General features: G+C 40.5%; 1 protein-coding gene across 3 annotated transcripts in view; it reads right to left on the minus strand.

Moving 5' to 3' along the window:
* Positions 1-25,985, minus strand: part of arid4b (AT-rich interaction domain 4B) — a 136,630-nt gene that overhangs the window by 58,206 nt on the left and 52,439 nt on the right. For 2 of the 3 annotated variants that reach the window (XM_055635148.1, XM_055635150.1), the window contains exons 6-15: positions 23,263-23,342; positions 23,078-23,169; positions 20,030-20,083; positions 17,447-17,585; positions 15,732-15,811; positions 11,775-11,851; positions 9,824-9,954; positions 5,419-5,491; positions 4,573-4,667; positions 2,405-2,502 (exon numbers count right to left, since the gene is read on the minus strand). In XM_055635148.1, coding sequence (XP_055491123.1) covers positions 2,405-2,502; positions 4,573-4,667; positions 5,419-5,491; positions 9,824-9,954; positions 11,775-11,851; positions 15,732-15,811; positions 17,447-17,585; positions 20,030-20,083; positions 23,078-23,169; positions 23,263-23,342 — 919 coding nt within the window. The remainder of the gene's footprint in view (positions 1-2,404; positions 2,503-4,572; positions 4,668-5,418; positions 5,492-9,823; positions 9,955-11,774; positions 11,852-15,731; positions 15,812-17,446; positions 17,586-20,029; positions 20,084-23,077; positions 23,170-23,262; positions 23,343-25,985) is intronic. The other variant, XM_055635149.1, reaches the window with a different exon arrangement.

The following is a 25,985-nucleotide window of genomic DNA, read 5'->3' on the forward strand; positions in this document are numbered from 1 at the left end:
TTAAGCTTTAGATAAATTCAATCTTTTAAACAACTCACGATGTTATCTCCATAAGCATGGAGCTGTTTAATTATGACGAGGAGAACACAGGACTGCTGAACTTGGTTTGGAAGTGCGATGAATCAATGTTGTAAATTATGTTAAACCACAACGCAAAAATGATAATTAATAGCTTCAGGGGGACACCTTACCAAGAACATAATAAAACTAGTCTGCGAATCATTTGAAACAAAAGTAAGCTTTCAAAAGGGAGCTTAATTAAAAAATATTACTAACATTTTCTCAAGTTTAACAGTAAGAGAATTAAACAGCTCCTGGTTTATGCAGATAACATCATGAGTTTAAAACTTCTCATATTTCACAGCAAAACCTCACGTCAAACAGTTCTTTTTGTTCTCCATCACAAATGGAATCATAGAAAACAGGAGGGGAGCATTAGGCTCATCGTGCTTGAGCTGGCACTTTATGATTTATCCAATTAGCTGCACACCCCACCCCCACCGCTATTATCCGTACATCCCTGAAAAAATGTCCCTTTTCAAGCATTTATTCAATTTCCCGTTGAAAGGTGCAACTGAATTTTCCACTGCCTTTTCATGTAGTGCATTCCAAATCATGGTCAGTAGCTGATTAAAAGATATTGTCCTCATTTCCCTCTGGCCCCTTTGCAAACTATCTTCAACCAGCGTGTTCTGGTTACCAACTCTCCTGCTGTTGCTCTTAGTTTCGCATTAAAACTGTTTGCGATTTTCAACACCCCTGTTAGATCATCACTTACAACACAGTATGTTTATTCCAGAAATTGTTCCCTTCCAACTTGGTTATCTGGGTGTTTTTTTAATTAAAAAAGAGGCAAAAGGGTGCATATGATCATACACAATCCTGTTTATATCAATGGGTCGATGGTGGAGAGGGTCAAAAACTTCAAATTCCTGGGCGTGCATATTTCCAAAGATCTTTCCTGGACCCAGCACACTGATGCAATTATAAAGAAGGCACATCAGCGCCTCTACTTCCTGAGAAGACTATGGAGATTCGGTATGTCAAAGAGGATTCTCTTGAACTTCTACAGGTGCACAGTAGAGAGCATACTGACTGGTTGCATCGTGGCCTGGTTCGACCCTTGAACGTCCGAGAGCGGAAATGACTGCAAAAATTTATGAACACTGCCCAGTCCATCACCGGCTCTGACCTCCCCACCATCGAAAGGATCTATCGAAGTTGCTGTCTCAAAAAAGACAGCCAACATCATGAAAGACTCACACCATCCTGGCCACACACTCATTTCACCATTGCCATCGGGAAGAAGGTACAGGAGCCTGGAAATTGTAATGTCCAGGTTCAGGAACAGCTTCTTCCCTACAGCCATCAGGCTATTAAACACTACAACAAATAAGCTCTGAACTACAACAGACTATTATTATTATTGCATTATATTTATTTATTTATTGAGTATGTGTGCATGTGTATATACACACACACTGAACTTTTTTTGTCCCGTTAAGTACTATGTTTACATATTCTATTGTGCTGCAAGCACGAATTTCATTGTCCTATCTGGGACACATGACAATAAAACACTCACTCTTGACTCTTGATGATCACATAATAGCTTTAACAATCGACAAACAACAAGACAGGAACAATTAACCCTGTAACGCCATTACATGAAAATATCAACTGTGAATTCAACTCGAATGAATCAACATTCAAGGGATGGTCTAATGGAGGTACAGTGCCCTCCATAATGTTTAGGACAAAGACCCATCATTTATATATTTGCCTCTGTACTCCACAATTTGAGATTTGTAATAGAAAAAAATTACATGTGCACATTGTCAGATTTTATTAAAGGACATTTTTATACATTTTGATTTCACCATGTAGAAATTACAGCTGTGTTTATACATAGCCCCCCCCCCCCAGTTCAGGGCACCATAATGTTTGGGACACATGGCTTCACAGGTGTTTATAATTGCTCAGGTGTGTTTAATTGCCTCCTTAATGCAGGTATAAGAGAGCTCTCAGCATCTAGTCTTTCCTCCAGTCTTTCCATCACCTTTGGAAACTTTTATTGCTGTTTATCAACATGAGGACCAAAGTTGTGCCAATGAAAGTCAAAGAAACAAGAATAAAACTGTTAGAGACATCAGCCGAACCGTAGGCTTACCAAAATCAACTGTTTGGAACATCATTAAGAAGAAAGGGAGCACTGGTGAGCTTACTGATCACAAAGGGACTGGCAGGCCAAGGAAGACCTCCACAGCTGATGGCAGAAGAATTATCTCTAAAATAAAGAAAAATCCCCAAACACCTGTCCGACAGATCAGAAACACCCTTCAGGAGTGTGGATTTTATTAGGCATGTTTATGTCTAATAAAATATACCTAAGCAATAAACTTACTTCCTGTATGCACACTTGACATTGTAACCGGCAGCAGAGTTCATCACAGGGATCCCTAGATCCTGATAGACCTGCTTCCACACAGCACCACTTTCAATCTTGGAGGAAAACAAAAAGCAGTAGATGAGTAACATCACATTGAAACAAAAAAGAAAACACCAAAAATTCCAGCCCTAGTGTAAAATGTTGTTGAAAAATTAACCTAAGCAAAATGAACTGCTGCTCAAATGTGAAAGAATTTGAGAGAATTATAAAGAAACATTAACCTATTGAATCTTTTTGAAGTATAATAAACACCCAGTGAGAAATTCTAGCTCTCAGATGTCACCCATGTCTCCTCCATATCCCATGATTCCCCCTGCCCCCAGACGGAACAAGACTGGCGGACACTGGTCCTCACCTTTCACCCCACCAGCCACTGCATCCAACACATCATCCTCTGACGTTTCTGTCACATCCAACATGATTCCCACCACCAGTCACATCTTCCCATCCCCACCCATTTCTGCCTTCCGCAGAGACCGCTCCCTCTGCAACTCTGTGTTCAGTCATCCCTGCTCACCCAAAGACAATAGACAATAGGTGCAGGATTAGGCCATACGGCCCTTCAAGCCAGCACCGTCATTCAATGTGATCATGGCTGATCATCCCCAATCAGTACCCCGTTCCTGCCTTCTCCCCATATCCCCTGACTCCGCTATCTTCAAGAACCCTATCTAGCTCTCTCTTGAAAGTTTCCAGAGAACCAGCCTCCACCGCCCTCTGAGGCAGAGAATTCCACAGCCTCACAACTCTCTGTGTGAAAAAGTGTTTCCTCATCTCCGTTCTACACAGCTTACTCCTTATTCTTAAACAGTGGCCCCTGGTTCTGGACTCCCCCAACATTGGGAACATGTTTCCTATCTCTAGCGTGTCCAAACCCTTAATAATCTTATATGTTTCAATAAGAACCAGGTACTTTACCCTGCAACCGCAGGAGATGTAACACCCATCTCTATTGTATTGTATTGTATTGTTGTATTGTATACCTCTTCCCTCACATCTTTTCAGGAAACTCAGCAGTCCATCTAGGTGCGACAGAAGTTTACGTGTACATTGTCTAATCTCATCTACTGCATGTGGTGTTACCGATGTGGTCTCCTATAAATCGGCCTGCTGGATCTCCCGGTTGCCAACTCCTCTTCCTATTCCTACATAGACCTTTTTTTCCTGTGTCTCCTCCACTACCAGGGAGAAACCAGATGCAAACTGGAGGAACAACACCTCATATTCCGCTTGGGTAGCTTACAACCCAATGGTATGAACATTGAATTCTCCAATTTTAAGTAGCTACATAACCCTCAAGTAAGAATGTAATTCTTGAATTTCACCCCCTCTGCCTTCTTCCCCCCCTATAACACCCCCCATCCTTATTCCCACTCCTCTGTGCCCCACCTGGACTCCACCCCCCACCTATATTCCTTCCTCCGACTTCAAAATTCACATCTCTTCAATCCTTGCTCACACCTCCTGTCTTTTCATCTCTGGCATTTTGCCCAAACATCTACCTATCAAACAACTGTCCTCACTTGTATTGACCTATTACCTGCCAGGCTTTGTGCTGCCCCTTCTTTCTTACAGCTTTCTTTCCCTCCCCACCATTAGCCCGAAGAAGGGTCCCAACCCGCAATATCACTTATCTATGTTGTCCAGAGATGCATCCTGACCCGCTGAGTTACTCCGGCACATGGTGTCGTCTTTTGAAAACCAGTATCTTGAGTTCCTTTTTTCTACCCAACTCTCAATGTCAGTTAACAAAAAGGTATATTGAAAGGATATGAAAATTCAGTTTTGATAAATTCATATGAATTTAGCATTGTCTGCTAATTGGAACCGCTGCAAAACCTTAAACTGAAAGATGAAGCTTCCATAAAACTGACCAACTGATAAGCTCTTTGGAGAAACCCTCCAAGCCAGACAATGCAGGTGCCGAGCAGCTTGTTTGCACCAACAATGAGCTGAGATGGAACCCATTTATTCAGTAAACCCCTTTTATCAGAATGCTGCAATAAGGCATCTAACGAAAAGCCACACGTTACTTTTCATAAAACATATATTTGCATACAACGTACTTGATCTCCTGTTAGGGAGTTCTACTATTGAGTTTTTGAAAAATAATAACTACTCACATTATCAAATCCTCCCAGTTGATGGACAAGTCTATACAGCTTGAATAAGTTCAAATCCCTGTATCCTAGCACTGGGCGTTTGTTAATTGGAGTACCTGTGATTAAATTAAGATAGACATTACAAACTATGATCTTCAGTAGGGATTGACAACAATCAAATAAAATTGACAGGGACCTATCACGCAAATCTCACAATTACACAAAACAATTATATATTAAATTGGGGGAGGCAAGGTGGCGCAGCGGTAGAGTCGCTGCCTTACGGGACATGGGTTCGATCCTGACCACAGGTCCTGCCTGTACGGAGTTTTTACATTCTCCCTGTGACCGCATAGGTTTTCTCCGGGAGCTCTGTTTTCTCCGGGAGCTCTGGTTTCCTCCCATACTCCAAAGAAGTACAGGTTTGGAGGTTAATTTGCTTCGGAAAAATTGTAAATTGTCCCTAGTGTGCAGGATAGTGTTAGCGTGTATGGATCGCTGGTCAGCATGGACTCAGTGAGCTGAATGGCCTGTTTCGGCACTGTATCTCTAAAATAAACTAGAGTTGCAATTAAAAGACAAATAGAGAACCTGCAATATTCATTTTTGAACTTTAGCTTGGTTTCATACTGTGAGGCTGGATGAACCTCACTTTGAAAAGAAGAAAAGGGCTGATGAGTAAAATGGTCAATAAATTACAGGGATTCAATATCACCCATACTGGTCACAACCAAACCCACAAATCAGAAACCAACGTGACTGAAAAAATCATGCCACTAAAACTAAATCCCATTTAGCTGATACCCTAAAAGCTGATACAGGACTTGCTTTAAGGTTAAAACAAAATGCCAAGACAAGTCCCCTCACCTCGATCCTCCATGAACTTGTACAATTGTTGCAGGAAATTCTCTCTTTCCTCTGGAAAAGGCTCCACCTCTTCCTATATGTTTGGTACAGTGGCAGGATATAGGAGAAAGAGAGAAAAATATATTAAACATTTGCTTTTTAAGTTATAAAACCATGAACTGGCAAGAGTAAAAACTTTAAAATTTATAAAGAAAGGAAGTCAAACTTTTCTTTAACTTTAAGATGAAAAGTAGCAAATCAGGAATTCAGGTTAAGAGTTTTGGATCATTCGAAGGCTGTGTAAGGTGCAAAAGAATTGAAACCATCCTTTTAAAAGCAATCAAAAATGCTGGGAAATGTCATGCTAAAGTATGGTGGGAAATGTCATGCTGAGGTAGGATAAAAAGTAGGATACAAATAATAAAAATGCTCTGGTGTTTAATATTGAAAATGTCCATTAACCCTTGCATTGGAGATTAAATGAGTTTTGGTGTACAGATTGTGCAAGGTGCCAGACTGTAGGGTTTGGTGGGTTAATAAACCAAGACTTAAAAAAAATAAAACTAAAAGCACCTTTCATTAGAAAACTTTAAAACAGTAACAACAGATAAGAGGAAAAACACGAGTGAAAATACAATGGCTGCCGAGTGATACTGTTCAATTATTTGCACGTTAAATTTAGAGTGAAAAAAAGTTCCAATAGTAACAGGGTGTGTATTTAAGTGTTATATTTCACTGAGAAGTAAATCCAACATATTCAAATTTACAGTCCATAAACTGGCTATTATGTTCAAAAGGTCTATGTAACAATGTTTTCATGACTCTTCTTGTACTTGATCCAGAGCACGCTATCATCATTCCTTTTACCTTTTTAATTTCACATTATCTAGCTCACCTCACTCTCCCATAACAGCTATGTTCATCATCCCACTTCGCTACTCATCCCACCGTAAATATATCAGCATTGATCCCTCCTTTCACACTTGCTTTATGACAATGGCTGCATTGTCTCCCATCTATGACAATGTTACTTCTCCCTCTCACTAGTTCCCAACTTGCAGTGTTATTATGCTCTTTCAACTAAAGTTGTGATGCTGCCAATCTCTCATGCATTCCCTGGATTGCTTCACTTCCATTCTGCAGAATACTATGCATCCACATTTCCACTGCAAGCAACTGCTATACAAGTCCCTGCGAGACCAGATTAAATTTCCAAAGCTTTGCCAGTATGGAAAGAGCAGTGGATATTTTGCTGGATGGATGGGATTGACAAATCGGGAGTATAAAGATGGAGTTAAAGGGGAAGTGAGTGCAGGAAAAGTTACAAAAGGCTCCCAAATTAATGGGAAGGAAAAGTTACAAAAGACTCCCGAATTAATGGGAAGGAAAGTTCGAGAAGGGATAAAAGAGTGAGGTCAGGGCCAATAGTTAGCGGTGTGATGGGAGGTGAATACCAAAGTCAAAGTGTTGTATATGAATGCGCAAAGTATAAGAAATAAAGTGGACGAGCTTGAGGCTTAGTTAGAAATTGGCAAGTATGATGTTGTGGGAATTAGAGACATGGCTGCAAGAGGGCCAGAGTTGGGAACTGAATATTCAAGGGTATACCTCCTATCGAAAAGACAGACAGGTGGGCAGAGCAGGTGGGGTAGCTGTTGGTGAGGAATGAAATTCAGTCCCTTGCAAGGGGTGACATTGAAACAGATGTGGAGTCAGTATGGATAGAACTAAGGAATTATAAGGGTAAAAAGACCCTAATGGGACATCTATAGACCCCCAAACAGTAGCCTGGATATAGGGTGCAAGTTGAATCAAGAGTTAAATTTGGCATGTCGTAAAGGTAATGCTACGGTTGTTATGGGAGATTTCAACATGCAGGTAGACTGGGAAAATCAGGTTGGTACTGACCCCAAGAAAGGGACTTTGTGGAGCGCCTCCGTGATGGATTCTTAGACCAGCTTGTACTGGAGCCTACCAGGGAGAAGGCAGGAGAAGGCAATTCTGGATTTTGTGTTGTGTAATGAACTGGATTTGATAAGGGAAATTGAGGTTAAGCAGTCATTAGGAGGTAGTGGCTATAATATGGTAAGTTTTAATCTACAATTTGAGAGGGAAAAGGGTAGATCAAAGGTGTCACTATTACAGTTGAACAAAGGCGACTATGGAGCCATGAGGGAGGAGCTGGCCAAAGTTGACTGGAAAGATACCCTAACAGGGATGACAGTGGACCAACAATGGCAGGTATTTCTGGGAATAATACAGAAGGTACAGGACCAGTTCATTCCAAAGAGGAAGAAAGATTCCATGAGGAGAAAGGGACAACCGTGGCAGACAAGGGAAGTCAGGGACAGTATAAAAATAAAAGAGAGGAAGTACAACGTAGCAAAGATGTGCGGGATGCCAGAGGATTGGGGAACATTTAAAGACCAGCAGAAGATAACTAAAAAGGCAATACGGGGAGAAAAGATGAGGTACGAAGGTAAGCTAGCCAAGAATATAAAGCAGGATAGTAAAAGTTTCTTTAGGTATGTGAAGAGGAAAAAATTAGTTAAGACCAAACCCTTGAAGACTGAAAAAGGTGAATTTATTATGGGGAACAAGGAAATAGCAGATGAGGTGAACAGGTACTTTGGATCTGTCTTCAATAAGGAGGACATAAACAATCTTCCTGATGTACTAGTGGCCAGAGGATCTGGGGTGACGGAGGAATAACTGAGGCAGGAAATGGCGTTGGGTAGACTGATGGGACTGAAGGCTGATAAATCCCCAGGGTCTGATGGTCTGCATCCCCGGGTACTTAAGGAAGTGGCTCTAGAAATCGTGGACGCATTGGTGATCATTTTCCAATGTTCTATCGATTCAGGATCAGTTCCTGTGGATTGGAGGGTGGCTAATGTTATCCCACTTTTTAAGAAAGGCGGGAGAGACAAAACAAGGAATTATAGACCAGTTAGCCTGACACCGGTGGTGGGGAAGATGCTGGAGTCAATCATAAAAGATGAAATAGCGGCACATTTGGATAGCAGTAACAGGAGTCAGCATGGATTTACGAAGGAGAAATCATGCTTGACCAATCTTCTGGAATTTTTTGAGGATGTAACTAGGAAAATGGACAAGGGAGAGCCAGTGGATGTAGTGTACCTGGACTTTCAGAAAGCATTTGATAAAGTCCCACATAGGAGATTAGTGGGCAAAATTAGGGCACATGGTATTGGAGGTGGAGTGCTGACATGGATAGAAAATTGGTTGGCAGACAGGAAACAAAGAGTAGGGATTAACGGGTCCCTTTCAGAATGGCAGGCAGTGACTTGTGGGGTACCGCAAGGCTCGGTACTGGGGCCACAGCTATTTACAATGTACATCAATTAATTAGATGAAGGGATTCAAAGTAACATTAGCAAATTTGCAGATGACACAAAGCTGGGTGGCAGTGTGAACTGTGAGGAGGATGCTATGAGAATGCAGGGTGACTTGGACAGGTTGGGTGAGTGGGCAGAAGCATGGCAGATGCAGTTTAATGTGGATAAATGTGAGGTTATCTACTTTGATGGCAAGAACAGGAAGGCAGATTATTATCTGAATGGTGTCAAGTTGGGAAAAGGGGAAGTACAACAGGATCTGGAGGTCCTTGTTGATCAGTCAATGAAAGTAAGCATGCAGGTACAGCAGGCAGTGAAGAAAGCGAATGGCACGTTGGCCTTCATAACAAGAGGAGTTGAGTATAGGAGCAAAGAGGTCCTTCTGCTGTTGTACAGGGCCCTAGTGAGACCACACCTGGAGTATTGTGTGCAATTTTGCTCTCCAAATTTGAGGAAGGACATTCTTGCTATTGAGGGAGTGCAGCGTACGTTCACAAGGTTAATTCCCGGGATGGCGGGACTGTCATAGGCTGAGAATGGAGCGGCTGGACTTGTATACTCTGGAATTTAGAAGAATGAGAGCGGATCTCATTGAAACATATAAGATGGTTTGGGCACGCTAGAGGCAGGAAACGTGTTCCTGATGTTGGGGGAGTCCAGAACCAGGGGCCACAGTTTAAGAATAAGCGGTAAGCCATTTAGAAGAGAGACGAGGAAACACTTTTTCCGCACAGAGAGTTGTGAGTCTGTGGAATTTTCTGCCTCAGAAGGCGGTGGAGGCTGGTTCTCTGGATACTTTCAAGAGAGAGCTAGATGGGGCTCTTAAAAAATAGCGGAGTCAGGGGATATGGGGAAAAGGCAGGAACGGAGTTTTGATTGTGGATGATCAGCCATGATCAAATTGAATGGCTGTGCTGGCTCGAAGGGCCGACTTGTCTACTCTTGCACCTATTGCCTATTGGATGTAAATGCCAAAAAACGGCAAACTTGCAACTCAAAATAGGAATTGGTGAAGAAAATGTATTCACGGGTCACACTCCTTCCCCTGACTAAAACAAATGACTCACCTCCTCCTCACTGCTCTCCTCTTCCTCATCATGTTCCTCTTCATCACTGGTGGAGCTCTCTTCCTTCAACTCAGTCTTCCAGTTGTGGGGAATGGTTCCACTCCTCAAGAATTCCAGTGCCTGGTCCAAAGCTGAAAACCCCACATAAACACTCATGACTATGTTTTGAAAGTCGAGACAATTCGTTGAGATAATTAGTAACAGTAAAGTGATATCCCAGGATGCTGGTGGGAATTTGGGACATTAGCTCCCATTTTAGATGAGCCTTCATCTTAATGAGGGCAGTGTTGGAGAACGAGTAGAGTTTGTGTCTCATTAAGTAGCAGCAGAGAATGTTCCAAATCAGGTCAAGAAATTAAACTGGCTGTTTGATAAAGGTTATCAATGTGCAATGTGAACTCAGTTTTTCTCTCCGCGAGCACTGCCTGATCTGCTGGGTTTTTCCTGCACACACTTCTATTTCAGATTTCCAGCAACTGCACCGTTCTGTACACAACGGTCGCACTAATGTTTTTTCCATTAGATTTCATTGGTCTCCCTGTCCTTCAGAAATATCAGCTCCAATTAATAGCTTTCACCTCCCAATCTCTGCTGTCATCATTGCCGTTTGTATCATTCTCCTCCTCTTGGTCTGAATCCAATCATCATCATTTCCTTTAATCTCATCACCTATCTCTACACTGCAACTTAAAACATGCTTTTTATTTGTCCCCAATTCTGATTAAAGGACATAATTCCAAAATGTAAAGGAGAAGAAAGGAACCGCAGATGCTGGTTTACACCGAAGATATAGACACGAAATGCTGGAGTAACTCCAGCATTTTTGGATAGAAGGAGTGGCTGCATCTTTGGATAGAAGGAATGGATGACGTTTCGGGTCGAGACCATTCTACAGACTCCAATCTGAGATTCAGATTCAGATTCAAACTTTATTGTCATTGTGCAGTGTACAAGTACAGAGACAACGAAATGCAGTTAGCATCTCACCCAGAAGTGCGAACACAGAATAATGGAAGAAGGGTCTCAATCCAAAACATCACCCATTCATACTATTCAGAGATGCTGCCTGTCCCACTGAGTTACCCCAGCGTTTTGTGTCTATCTTCAATCCAAAATGTAACTCAGTTTCTATCATCTTGCCTGCTGGCCAGATGATTATTTCTGAGATTTTCTGTTTTATTCCAGCAGCTGTAGTTTGTTTGTTGATTTTTCAGGCACAGAGTGAATCTTATAATCTCTAATGCACGGACTAAAAGCATGATTCGAAACAGATTCAAACGACACTTTCAAAAAGTTGAATACAAATTTTAAGTGAAAAGATTTTGATGAACATGAGAGAGAGGGGCAAGAGTGGAACTAATTAGATGGTTCTTTCAAAGAGATAACGCGTTTTCAATAGGATGAGTGGTCACTTTTTGCACATTATTTACTGCATTTAATGCTGCCGCAGCTAAACCAGTAACAAAACTGCAAATGGGAATACCAGAGCTTTCCATTAGGTTATGAGGATATAAGCCTGGGGCAGTTCTGGATTCAGATCTGGACGTTCCATAATGCCATAAAACATTATCACTGCAGAATAAGTGTATTCATATATCCTGCCCAAATATTTCAAATGGTCAACATTTCAATTTTTAGGCAAAGATGTTAAAGGTATGTCAATGGGATGGGCAGATGAAGATGAGCTGGAGGTCAGCTTGGTCTTTCAGTAAGGTTGAACAGCCTGAATAGCCTCCTTCAGTTCCTCAATTCCAATCAGAATTCTTCACCTGTTGTCAGCTTGTTTATATTGCAGTGATTCAATGTGACTTTGATCACCTGTTCGATCATTTCACATGGACTCACCAAATCTCAGCGAGGTGATTAGTAAATATGATCTTGCACTATAGCACATGGGATATGACTGTTTTCTGCTTATTGGTTTTGCATGACAAGGCATAATTCTTTTTACCTTCCTTCATAGCTGCATCATATTTGGAGGCCATTTCACTGTCAAATTCTGCAACGTCCTTCCTGGGCACAGCCACACTAGGCAATAAATCAGACACAGAATTAAGGTCAGTGGAAGCTTTGAGTACAACATAAATACCTCCCTGGGCTGAAGAGTTAGTTTTTGTGTAGCAAAGGTATGTGATTCTTGGATTCCGCATTTTTAACCCACGACTTTATGTTTGTGAGGCGACATGACAACACAACTGCTGCAAAAGCAGAAAGACAAAGCCTACATATGAGCAACAGGTTCCAGCAACTGTTTACTAATATGCCATGTTAAAGATCATCCAAGGACATTAATCGAACAGTATCAGGGAACCACACAATAGCGAATAGGGAACAGAGGACCAGCAACAGGAATAATACCAGACAGAACAGTGAAAACAAAAGAGATTGCTTAATCTATGTTTTCATCAAGTTCAGTGGCAATGTTACTCCACTGAATGCAGAATATTTAGTTTGAAGAAATTTCAAATACTGGATGCTATTTATCTGAATATACAAACCAATAGAAGAGTCGAGAGACTAAACAATAGCGTTGCAGTAGGAATGTGGAATCTAATATGTGCACAGCAGAAATGGGAAATGTTAAAGACAGCACCTCAGTAGTGAAATTCCCAGATTCATTAGAAAGGTTAGAGAATGTAAAAATCAGAATAAGATGCCCCCATTTGAAAACTGTCAGACTTCAACTGGATTCAGCAGCAGCAGAAGATGTTGAAGCTTTGAACAATATTACCATGCACCCTAGAATGTGAATATGAAACTTAAGAGTTCTCTATTTGAGACCTTTTTTTCTTTGAACAACATTGTGCGATGATATAACAGTAATACAATAATTTTGCAAGGATGGGACAATGTCTGGTAGTTATTCAATTACATATAAAGGGTTAAAAAACACAAACACGAGAACTTCAGAATGGAACAAAAGAAACATCAAAGCAATATTTGAAAGGCTGTGGAATTCTCTTCCAACATTAGTAGCTGAGGCAGAGATTATGTCCACTCAAGGGTTAGTTCAGTTCAGTTTATTGTCACGTGCGCCGAGGTACAGTGAAAAGCTTTTGTTGTGTGCTAACCAGTCAGCAGAAAGACAATACATGATTGCAATTGGTCAATTTTGGTTTGGTTTATTGGTGCATTGATATGAAAGCAGGCTTTCTGAAATCTCGGTCATACAGCAGCTCGTATCCCTGCCAAATATCGTGGCCATCTATACTAAATCAATACAGGCCTGCAGCTGCCTTCTGTGCCTTGGCTATTCAAGGAGCATCGAGTCACTTATTAAAATGTCATGAGAGTACTTGGCTCTACCATGTTCTCAGTCTGTATATTTGTAAGTACTACTTCTGGGTGAAAAAAAGTCTTCAGATTTTCTCCAAACTCTTAAATCAACTTTAAATTGTGTCCTTTGGTTTTGAATGTCTCCATTATGGTCCATGGTTTCTCACTGGTCATCCTCTGCCCCTCATTATTTTGTATACCTTTCTCAGATTCTCTCAGCTTCTTCTGTTCCAGGGAAAATAAACCCAGCCTATTCTGTCTCTCCTCGTAACTGAAACATTCTTTGACAGCCATATACTGGGAAAACATCTCTGCACTCTCTCTCAGTGTAATCCTATTGTTTGGCAAACTGCACGTGGGACTCCAGCTGTGGCCCAACCAAACTTCCATGACCTTCATACTCTTATATTCTATTCCCTGGCTAATGAAGGCCAGCATTGTGTATGCCTTCCTCACCACTTATCTACCTGTGCAGTCACCTTTAGGGATCTATGAATTGATGGTAGATTTCCCACCCTTATTAGACCTGCCAAAATGCATTACCTTGTACTTATGAGGATTAAACTCCATCTGCCTTTGCTTCACCCAGTTTATCAGCTGATCAATATAATTCTGTAACCTAAAGTTATCATCCTCCCTTCCAACAAAACCACAAATGTTTGCAACAACTATCATTCCTCCCACATTTGTTAACACCTTTTGCAAATAGTAAGAGTCCCAGCACTGATCCAATACTTGCATCACTGGCCTCAAGCTTCCAGTCACAAAAACAGCCATCCTATTGCCAAGCCAACTTTGTATCCTATCTACCAAATTGCCTGGATTCCATGGGCTCTGAGCTTTTGGATTAGATTTCCATGTTGGACCTTGTCAAATGCCTTGTTGATGCCCATGTAAAATGAGAAATTATGGATTTAATAAGCCTGATAACAAATGTCAGGAAAATACTGGACTCCATAATTAAGGCAGGATAAATGTGAAACGTTAGGAAAATTATAATATATTCGGGAAGAGTAAACAAGTTTTTCTTGAAAGGACACAGTGATAGGCAAAACAGATTTTTTTTTAAGGATATAACTAACAGTTTCAAAAGGCAATTGATTAGGTTCCCAACCAAATGTTACACAAACTATGGGATAGTGGATTTGGAGGTATCCATGTGACAGGAAGACAAACAAAAGGAGCACAAAAGGGGTATTTTCAGGTTGACAGCTGTTGGTCTGTGCTTAACAGTGATCAGTACTAGGCTCTCTGCTACAGTATATGCAATTTACATTGCTTCAAAGAAATAGTGGGAATAGTTCAAACAAGAGGACATGACTTCAGAATTAAGGGACAGAAGTTTAGGGGTAACATGAGGGGGAACTTCTTTACTCAGAGAGTGGTAGCGGGGTGGAATGAGCTTCCAGTGGAAGTGGTGTCGGCAGGTTCGTTGGTATCATTTAAAAATAAATTGGATAGGCATATGGAGGAGATGGGAATGGAGGGTTATGGTATGAGTGCAGGCAGGTGGGACTAAGGGAAAAAAGTTGTTCGGCACGGACTTGTAGGGGCCGGGATGGCCTGTTTCCGTGCTGTAATTGTTATATGGTTATGTATGGTTATATGGAATGAAAAATTCATTTGAGAGCAAAGTAACAGCAATAGTGGGTGAGTACAACAGAATCTGTACGAGTGTCAGAGGTTATGGGGAGAAGGCAGGAGAATGGGTTAGGAGGGAGAGATAGATCAGCCATGATTGAATGGCAGAGAAGAATAGATGAGCCAAATGGCCTAATTCTGCTCCTAGCACTTATGATCTTATGAATTTTGCTGCGCTGGTATATGAATTAAGACAATATTGATTTTCTAGGGACACATGGGCAGTCCTGTAACTTGGGTCTATTTCCTGCTGGTTTCCCACCACTCTTTATTCCCCACATATGTCAACCTCAGCTTTGAATATACTCAACAGCCAAGCATCCACAACCATCTGTGATGGAGAATTTAAAAGATTTGCAACGCGAGTAATAAATTCTCTACTTTTACAATTCACTACCATAATAGTGGAATCTTATTTTGATATGATCATCTAGTTCGAGATTTTCCAGCCAGAAATATCAATCATTCAATATCTATGGTGTAATTCACTTTCAGAACCTTATATATTTCACCATTCTTATTTTTTCAAAAAACAGCAAATGTAATCCAATCTTATTCAATCTCTCCCCATCCATCAAAAAAAACTCTTTGCAGGAATTGATCTGATGAAAAATGTGGTAGTGCTACCAACGAAAGCACATATTAGAAAAGAAGGGGAATCAAGAATGTGAACATCGGGAAAATGGACCTGAGGTATAGCCTCAGTCATATTTTTGTGAAGCAGAAAGCAATCTCAAGGGGATTTATGGCCTACTTCTACTGCTGTTTTACTTTGCTTTTTAAACATACTTAAACGTTCAATTACAACAAAAGGAATGCACAGCCGTGTCGGGACAGAGCCTCTGTTTTTAATGATGCTTCCATCAGCATAATGCAAAACGCACTCTGAAAATGTGCTGTTCAGTAAGATTGAATTTCAGGATTAAATTTGTGCGTCAATAAATTTGAGTCGGGTCCCATTTTGCACAACCCAATCCATGAAAGGACTTACAATTTCCCATCCTTGAATGAGCGAACTAAAACACTGTCCTTTTTCACTGTGACTTCATCACTGCAATCTGGAGAAATAACCTTTAGAAACAAAACAATGATTTTTGATTTTTGCAGATGAACATCAAAAAAAAAAAAATCAATTTGATAGAATACGTAGCAAACCATAATAACATGTGCATAAACACATTGCAGAGGGATTGTTTCTACATTGATGTCATCAAGTGTGTGTTTTGTGGTTAAACCTTTGATACATTTTTAAAAAATCACTGCAGCTGATGATTTCTTTAAAACAGAATATGCGGTAAATGTTAATCCTGGATTTTAAAGTTTCATCAACATTTCAATGATTTGGTTACATAGGGTGGAAGGTAGTACAGCAGTTGGTTCTACTGCCTTACAGCACTGGAGAATCAATCCTTTCTGTACGGAGTTTGCATGCTCTCTCTGTGACCTTGTAAATTTCTGCCACATGCTGCAGATTCTTCCCATATCCCAAAGCTGTGCTGAGAGGCTAAAAGGCCACGATAGATTATCACATAGTTTAGGATAAAAAGCCTACTGCCTTTTGCATTGAAAGGATCAAAGCTCCGAGGAACCAGCTGTTGTGATCTATGGCTCCTGTAAATATATTGATTTGAGGACACCAAGTATAGACTTGACAACACGACAAATATAAAGCTATGTTTTGTTTTATATTTCCTGTATTTTCTTCCATGAATACAGTTTACTTTTGAAATTAAAAGGTCCATATTGGGGTTTGGCCTGCGCAGCTGTGTAACGGAGGACTCTCTTGATTTATAGGCTGTTCCCATGGACACACACATGTCTCACAGATATCAACTGCAGCTGAAAAATCGTGGTTTGCCCAAAACATTGCCATTGCAGAGTTAGGAGATGTCCCAACATTTACTGTTGCTGACCAGACAATTCCAGGGTGCAGGAAAACGTGATGAAGGACACACTGATGCTCAGTACAGCCACTACAAAAGCTCTGTGAGGAAGGATAACAGTCTAGGGTCCTGCCGCTGCTGACACTGAGGGGCTGTGCTCTGTGTAACAGCCCCCTCAAACACTTTGTGTTTGTTATAAAGACAAACAGTACTGCATTGTAAGAGAATGCATTCATATGATTGAACAAGATTGTGACGTAAGACATGGAGTTTTGTTATTTTCTAGAAATAAAATATGTATTTAATTTTTTTTAAATTACAATGCAATTTCGAAATAGCCAAAATGGAGGCCAATCATAGCAGGGTGTCTGATTGGACGGCTCCATTGTGTGGACAGGACTCTTCAAAGCATATTGTTCGACCCTCCCCCTTATTGCCATCTCTTTCTATTTTCCACTCTCTCAACTCTGTTTCTCACCCGTTTCCATGGTAGCCAGCCATGAAGAAATCACTTTAAAGCACTAACACACTTCCCAGTGGGCAGTGTACAAGCGAGATGGCAGCTGTGTGTTGAGGTAGCAGCAGCTGCTGGTGTATATGCAAGTCAACATATAATACTTTGAAATGAGACAAAAACCACAAAAACAATTTATTAAAACAGCAATGTTCCAATTTAGTGATTTTCTGGTAATACCCATTTGGCAATAAAGCAAAATGCTAATTTAGTGTCCAATTGCATATCAAAATGTGGTAAATTCAGATTTATAGTCAATTGTATTTAAACTTAATTTACATGCAAACTTAAATGTAAAAGTTTGCTTACCAGAGCTGGGTACCGGGATGTCTTCCTTTTGTCTCCATTAGAACACTCTACACAGACAATTTTTCCAATTAATTCATCGCTTAATCGTCTGTTTGCATCATCTTCATCACTAGATGAAGATGAATCTTCATCATCAGGGCTGCAATGAAACCACACCTGAAATTAGATTATTCTGCCCACATGTACAATATCTAAAGTCTCAAGGCATGTAAAAATAATAAAAACCTCATTGCAAGCCAGGGCACTACCGAAAGGTAAAGAGTGTAAAATTTGAAGGTGATGATTGTGAATGTATAAACTTGGGACAATGACAGAATTTACAAGCACATTATGACACGAGTTAAATATAGGCTTTCCCTGGGTTATGAAAGCCTAACGTATGGACATCCCTACATATGAGGTCCCATAACATTATTGAATTAAATGTCTGATATGCGTACATAAGGCTGTTCCTACGAATAGCAGAACTATTTTTAAAATGAAAGCAAACAAACAACATTGAATAATTCATTGGGTAAGTAGCGGGATGAAGGAAGCTCTGAACTCACATGGCTGACATCTAAATAAGGGCATGCACATAATATGAGAATTGCGGATTAGTGAGAGAGATGGGGATTTTGTAAAGTTACTTTTGGATGGGGAAATAGTTAATCTGGTGGAAATTCCATGTAAAGGTGGGAAGCAGCAGCCATTGTGCTCAGTTTGGGCTTCTTAAGGTCGCTAGAGGTAACTGGAGGACATTTATTGCATCGACGGCCTTCATGTACATGCAGTGGGCATAGCTGAGAATTTGTACGGTAGTGCCTAACTTAGCATGCAGGAAAGGGATCACAGCAGCATTATACATAGAAAGATGCACCAACCGCAGCACTGGAAACTTGACGTGATCCCTTGTGCTCCCTTACCAATGCTGCGCTGGGTCTTTGACTGAGGGATCAGCTCCTGCTAGTGCTCCCACAACAATGAAATGCTTTACATGATCGTATCGTCACGTGACTCCATGTGGTGGCTACCTGTGAGGGCATGGGGCCAACGGTGCAGCCATTCAGCATTGAAATGTGGAGCGCAGGGGTGAACACAGAGAGAGTGGGCATTTCTGGGGACGCAAAGTGGCTGGATCCTATGTGCACCCCAATCATCTCCTGCCCTCTCTTGTCTGGATGTTTTGCTCTCTCCAGCCCAGAGATTTTGCCACACTAATCTTTCTCTATGGTGGTCACCGACCGGCTGGTGAACTCATTGCCTCAGGGAATATCTGGACTGAGAAGAGCTGTGCAGACAAACAAAAAGAAGGGGCGACAACAGCTTTCATCACATCCAAGGGGAGGTAATGAGAAAGATGGTACAATTGGGCACTATTTATCCAGACTTCTGAAGTATGGTCTACAAATACACAGAGCAGCCTTGACTAGGTCCCACTGAGGGCTTCCACTCACTCTTCTGGCAAGATGCATTGAGGGCCACAGAGGGCAATGGAGGCCAAATCACTGGATAGATTTAAGAGAGAGTTAGGTAGAGCTCTAGGGGCTAGTGAAGTCAAGGGATATGGGGAGAAGGCAGGCACGGGTTATTGATTGGGGACGATCAGCCATAACCACAATGAATAGTGGTGCTGGCTCGAATGGCCGAATGGCCTCCACCTGCACCTATTTTCTACGTTTCTATCTATGCAGCACCTCCCCCATATAAAAGTTTGTGTAAATGTTCTCCGGTTTGTTTTACATGGGGGGAGGGGGAGGGGGTCGGAGGAAACTTTTTTTTCCAGTTTCTTACCTTGCCGGAGATGCGATTGCTTTCCAGATCGCATCTCCGGTCGTTCTGCGGCCTAACATCGTTGGAGCTGGAGGCCTCCTCGGACTGACTTTGAGCCTCACCTGGGTTGGCTCCACCTGTAGACTTTACTATCGGGAGAATGTTTTGGGGACGCGACTATCGTATGTTGCAAAACATACTTGGCTAATAAAGTATTATTGTGATTGGGATTGTGATTGTGATAAGGAAGCCCCTCCACACCAAACCAGGCACCATTTCATTGCTGTCTCAGTCCCGGCAAAGGGCGGGTATTTGTACTGCGCTCCTGGCATTGTGCATTCAGAATAAATGTCAGCTAGGATACATAATGATAAGTGTTTGGATTCCAGGATCAAGAGCACTATAAACATCAGCATTCCATCAGTGCCAATAGAATAAGCATAACTTAAATTTTAAGAAACTAAGCGCTCAGCTGATTCATCAGTATCAGCTCAAAAAAATCTCAAAAGTGCAGTTTGATACATGCAATTTATATTCCATAATAATCTTCCCTGCCAAAATAAACCCTTCATAACATGCTAATGAATTTGTTAAGCATATCATAACCAGTGTTTTGATCATGTTGCAATTCATTTTCAGAATTGATTGACTTGACTTGGTGACTTTCAAAACACATTACAAAGATAAACATGTTTTTATCCAATTACTTCTTAAGTTAGGTCTACAAACCACAGACAGGAATAAAGTAAAACACAAGTAAAGAGTCTTTACTGAGAGCATCCCTGTGCATGGAGAATGCTGCACTCATTTCAAGATTAAATTTTTGTTTACCTTTTTAATTGGAGGGGATGGTCACACTTTGAACTGCTACTTTCAGCTTTATATCTGCATTCAATGGCAAAGATCGATCTTTCAGAATTGGATTATACACAAACCATTCCCAAATGACAAAGGTCCTTCTCACTTGTGAGACAATGACTTTGGGACTCTGCTTAGGAATCTCACTCAACATAGTCCCAAAGCTTTGAACACAACGGCATTGTTGTGCATGTATTAACCAAATTAGACTGGGAGATATGGAAACATTTTTTGAAGCCATGCGCTCTGTAACTTTGTCTTCAATTTCATCCAAATTTAACAGATTGGAAAATATTTATACAGAAAATGATCCAATTTTAACAACATTGAGTAATGTTATAGTCATAGATCAAACTCATATTTTACTCCAAAAAGAGTTATCAGGAAAACAATCACGGGAAATATCACAAAATTCTTACAATCGCATGCTGGATTTATATTCGTTTCCAGAAATGCTGAGAATATGGCACACTAAAACAAAACAGATAATGTTCCAGCCAGCAGCAGAGATTTTATATATAGAACAGCAAAATCAGCATTTCAAGTATGGAGCCTTCTTCAGAACTTCAGAAAGCTACTCGAAATGAACAGCAAGGCACCACAAAGGGCACATGTACACCACAGATGGTTTAAAAACTCCAAATGATATTAGAGCAAGATGATAGGAATCATGCAAAGAGAATGTCACAGAAATAAATGAGAATTAATCACATGAAGGAAACGGGTGTTAAAACAAGAACAAAGAATAACATCTCCAGAAGCACATCTGACATGATTACTTAACTGCTTTATCTACAGGTACTGAATGTCCACCTAACAACTTCCAGAATTATTAATTTCACTTTCTAGCCTATGTAAAATTCTTTCTATTTGGCTTTTGCTCATTTCAGATGTCAAACAAAACAATTACAAATAAAGCAGCTCTTCTCCCAATCAAGAACAGTTTTGTTTACACCAACTATCCCTGGATCCAGCCACTAACAACACACAAAAACATGACATTGCAGCTAAACGATAACCAGCTCTATGAAGGCCATTTATACAAAACTGCAATGGCCTCATTACTGAAAAACATAAGGGAATTGAGAATGAGAAGTTCATAGACACACTGTCAACTCGTGCTCATGAGGCTCCCTGCTAGTAGTTAAACTGTGAAGTAGGCGACACAATATACTGATTCATCTCCTCACTGTGTAACAGAGCAAAAACATACAAGAAAACTCTGAGCTCATTACATTCATTTGTATATATAGCCTGCACAGTCAGTGAGATTGCATAAATGCAATTTGCTTTGGTGCAGTATCAAGGGCAAGAAACAAGTGACAATGCAAGGCAGTGAAAGGAGAAATCTCAGAATATTTCTGTTCAGCACATAAAGGAGGGGATTCCAAAGCTACAGCGACAATGAAAACACAAGGACACCATTCAGACTTTACAACCTGCCCCACCAATCAGTATTTAATTCCATCGTTTCACATTGATTTCATACCGCTGCGTGCTGGTCTTTTAGTCTCAGTCTTAACATTTCAATTAACCATCAGCGTCAACAGGAGTGTGGAAGTGAGTGGTCTAGTTTTCCAACACCCGCTGTGTGAAGACTCTTCTTAAAACTTACCTCCATTATTTACATGATGCCTAAAGCAATCTAACCGCCAGGCCTCTGTAACAGAGTGGTTAAATCGTACAGGAGATGCTATCTCACATTTAAATACAGAGCTGGGAACAATCAACTCAAAAGAATACAAAGTGCTGGCGTAATTCAGCAGGTCAGGCAGCATCTCCAGAGAACATGGATAGGTGATGTTTCAGGACAGGCCCCTTCTTCAAACCGACCCGAAATGCCACCTGTCTATGTTCTCCAAAGATGCTACCTGACCCGATGAGTTACTCTAGTACTTTGCATCCTTCTATTTAAACCAGCATCTGCAGTTCTTAGTTTCTACTGCTACAATTCAATTTAGTTTTAGTTATATATGTTAGATTATACTTAACTCCAATTTTAAATGCCAAGGAAAAAAACAGAAGCAGAGGTATAATGATCACAAACTGGCAAGGAGCAATGTTAGGAGGCAATGGTGGGAATGTGGTGCAAGATGAAAGAACAACCCATCACAAGTCCTTGCCTGACAATATAGTGACACTTATGCTGCTATTATCTCCAGAGATGATGCCTGCCCCGCTTAGTTACTCCAGCATTTTGTGTCTATATTTTCTGGAATAAGTAAGTGGGTCAGACTGCATCACTGGAGAATTTTAAACCTAAAAACCCACGTCTTTGGGATGTGGGAGGAAACCCATGCAGTCACAGGGAGAACGTACAAACTCATAACATTTTATGCCACATATCCTGTCCATGAATGTAAATTTACATTACGTAAACAAAATTTACACTGTCCTTTATAAATATAGAAATGTGCAATGTTTGCTATGCTGCACTTTTTCTCTCCCACCCGTGACAGTATTACAGTGCCTCAAGAAAAAGAAATATGCAATTACAACGTGCTAGATTTAAGTAGGTAGTTTATGTTACAAGCGCTCGCGCTAATAATAGAAACAAGTTGACAGGTGTGTGCTAATTTATAATTTTTATAATATTAATAAACGTTTCCAAAAGCAACGACAAGGCAACGTCTTTGCAAGCTATGATCGTACATGTTCCAAGGATAGCTAACAATGTAGTCACAGAATGGTCAATGCTCCAGCATGGAACAGTTGCTAACGTAATTTTTCATTGCATGATTTAAATGACAAGTGACCTCTGAAACAGTTTAAAATAAATGAGGGAGACCCCCATAAAGGGGAAGTCAACTTTTCATTTGGATTAGGTGTAAATCATTTATACAGTTTTTCTTACAGCACCGAAGAGAACTATTTGACATGTCAGCATAAATGAACAGAAGGGCTCGGAAGAATGTAGATGTCGGGGATTCAAAAATACACCTAAACGTTTGCTCATTAATGGCTTGTATCTTAATATTTATTTTCATTTTCCAAATTTATGCGTTGTAAGTTATTACTCACATTGGATTGGACCTTCTTCCGCGGTTAGACTTCTTTCCGATGACAGGGGTGCCAAAATGTTCAGGATTAGTAAGAGGCAACTGGTCAAGAGTCTAAAGCATCAAACAAAACACAAGTCACCATCACCGTTTGTAGAAAACACTGGATGAAATGGGCAACTGGTAATGCTTTTTTTCTCCACTCACCTCACTTTCAGCGAAGTGTCTCTCTCCTTTCAGGCAGAGGGAAGTCCGTCTCAATGTTCTCTCATCGCCATCATCAAAAACTGGAACCAGACACAAAGCACTAGTCAGTAAAACTACTGCAACCGGGATACATTACTTCCCCAATGTAATTGTGGACAGGAAGGTATTTCCAAGAAACTATAAATCTTCATTGACACAACTAGCAAATGTCCAGACACTGACAGTCATATTACAAGAGGTTCCAGAGGCTCTCATGAAAAATCATTTGTTTGAAAGGTTAAATGGTTCTCTCTTCATAGATGCTACCTGACCTGCTGTGCATTTCCAAAATGTAGCTTTATTTTTTGAGAGATTACACTAATTGCTGTGCTTCATGTCTAATCCAGCTAGCCTGCAACCAGGAAGACCACCGAGGAACTGATGTGCATGACATGCAGCTCCTCCAGTCTCCAACATACATGATTATAATCAACTGTGCACAGTTTACAAATAAAATATAAAGGGTACAACATTTAGTGCAAGATGAAGTCCAAATAAACATTATCCTATATGCCCAGGATTGCACTGTAGTTGGTGAGAGGACAGTTCAGTTGTGGGATAACAGCTGGGTAGAAACTGTTCCTAATTCTGGAAGTATATTTTTTCAAACTTCTATACCTCTTGCCTGATGGGAGAGGGGAGAAGAGGGAAGGGGTGAGGCTGGGCCTTGATTATGTTGGTGGCCTGGTGAGGCAGGGTGAAATGTAGATGGAGTCAAGGAAAGGGAGGTTGGTTTGCGTGTTGGACTGGGCTGCGTCCACAACTTTCTGCAATTTCTTGCGGTCTTGGATGCAGCCGTTCCCAAACCATGCTGTGATGTATCCCAATAAAATGCTTTCTACATCGTATCTGGAGACGTTGGTGAAGGCTGTTGGGAACATGCTAAACTTCCTAAGCCTTCAAAGGAAGTAGAGGTGTTGGTACGCTTTCTTGGCAACCCATAGTTTTGACGTGGCTGGTCCAGGACAAATTGCTGGTGATATTTACACGAAGCTCTCGACTTCAAAAGATAAAGGTCAGGTTCAAACAAAATTCATTCAATGTTGAGCTTCTTAATACAAGGGCCAACATTCCATCAACATTTTTGTTTTTTATTAGCATACCAAAGTAATCATTATGTTTTAATGATCCACAACATGAACTCCTAAAACTCAAGCCTCCATTGTTCCAAATCTTTTTATAATTTAAATAATTCTCTGACCTGCATAATGTTTGGTCCAATTGGATAACCTCAATTGTCTGCATTGAAAATATATCTGACAGATTACCCAAGTGGATAAATTGGTGCATGGTCTGTCTCTTGGTAATTTTATACTTACATCAGAACCGTGCACATCTGAAACAGGTTTTGTTACCCTCTCTCTTTATACTCACCCGACACACTGAAACAAAATTATACTGCTGTGTAATATCTTTTTTTTTTTTTTAATTGAAAGTTGTTGGGATATAAATCTGCCAGTCCAGCAATAAAGTTCTCAGGGTGCTGGATTATTGGAGTTTTATTGCACCTCCAAATATTTATGCAAATTTTGAGTTTTGGAGCGTACTTTAAAATAGTATGATGTAATTCTGAATATCCTTCATCATTCTTCCTAAAAAAAACCATACAAAGCTGCAACATTTTTCTGTTAAATTTAATCTACAATGTGCCCACTAATTTGGTCAATCGTGCCTCCACAGGTCCACAAATATCGTCCTCACTGCTTGCTTCATTTCCTAATTAGGCAGGTCATTTGCAAATGTTAGAATAAAAGCCTGCACCTGCATGTGCACATTATTAAAGTGTAGCAAACACAGCAATGATCCTGCTTATGATCCCTGGGAACCGCCAATATATACCCCCCCCCCCCTTCAGTCTAAAAATAGTTGCTGACCATAATCCTGCTGCGACAAGTGTCGAATTTTGCACCATCTACATTTCTTAATCATGCCTCTGAATCGTTGTCATAAGAGGGGTCTTTGCGCTCAGTCCTACAAAACCTGATTATAAACAGCCTTGCTTACATAAAAAATACTCATCATCCTACATATGATGATCCATCACAATATTTTCGAATAAGATTAGGTTGTTTGGCCTATGACTACTCGAGCAAACCATTGCCTTTGTATCCTACCACTAAGTGAATTTTGGTTCTAACCTACTAAACCTGCAACTTGCTAAACTTCATATAATCTAATGCACTACCCTTCTTGCCCTTTCTTTGTACCTTCTCAAAATATGTGATTATCAGTTAGATACAACCTTCCTAATACAGATCCATGATAAATATTTTGATTGCCGTTCATAATGATGTTCTATCACAGTATTTTCAAATAAGATTAGGTTGTTTGGCCTAGAACTATTCAAGACTATTCCTTTCTCCATTTTAAAACACAGCACAATGTCAGCAGTTTTCTAGCAGCTCCCTGTAGCTAGAAAGAGTGAAAGACAACATTCAGAACCTAACACCAGCAGTCTCGGTTACAGTTCATCCATGACTGGCAATTTATTTACCTAAAAAAATGCTGAGATTCTTCATACTTCCTTTCACACTACGATTACCTCAACAAATACTCCATACACCTCTCCTCAACTACCTTGTCTACAGAGGCTTCATATTTTGCTGGTCAACCCATTTTCTGCAAATAACCATCAAATAAATCAAATCAACTTAAATATAACATTTCTTCAATAAATCCCTGCT

Source organism: Leucoraja erinacea, chromosome 5, assembly GCF_028641065.1.
Source record: "Leucoraja erinacea ecotype New England chromosome 5, Leri_hhj_1, whole genome shotgun sequence".
In the NCBI taxonomy this organism is placed as follows: domain Eukaryota; kingdom Metazoa; phylum Chordata; class Chondrichthyes; order Rajiformes; family Rajidae; genus Leucoraja; species Leucoraja erinaceus.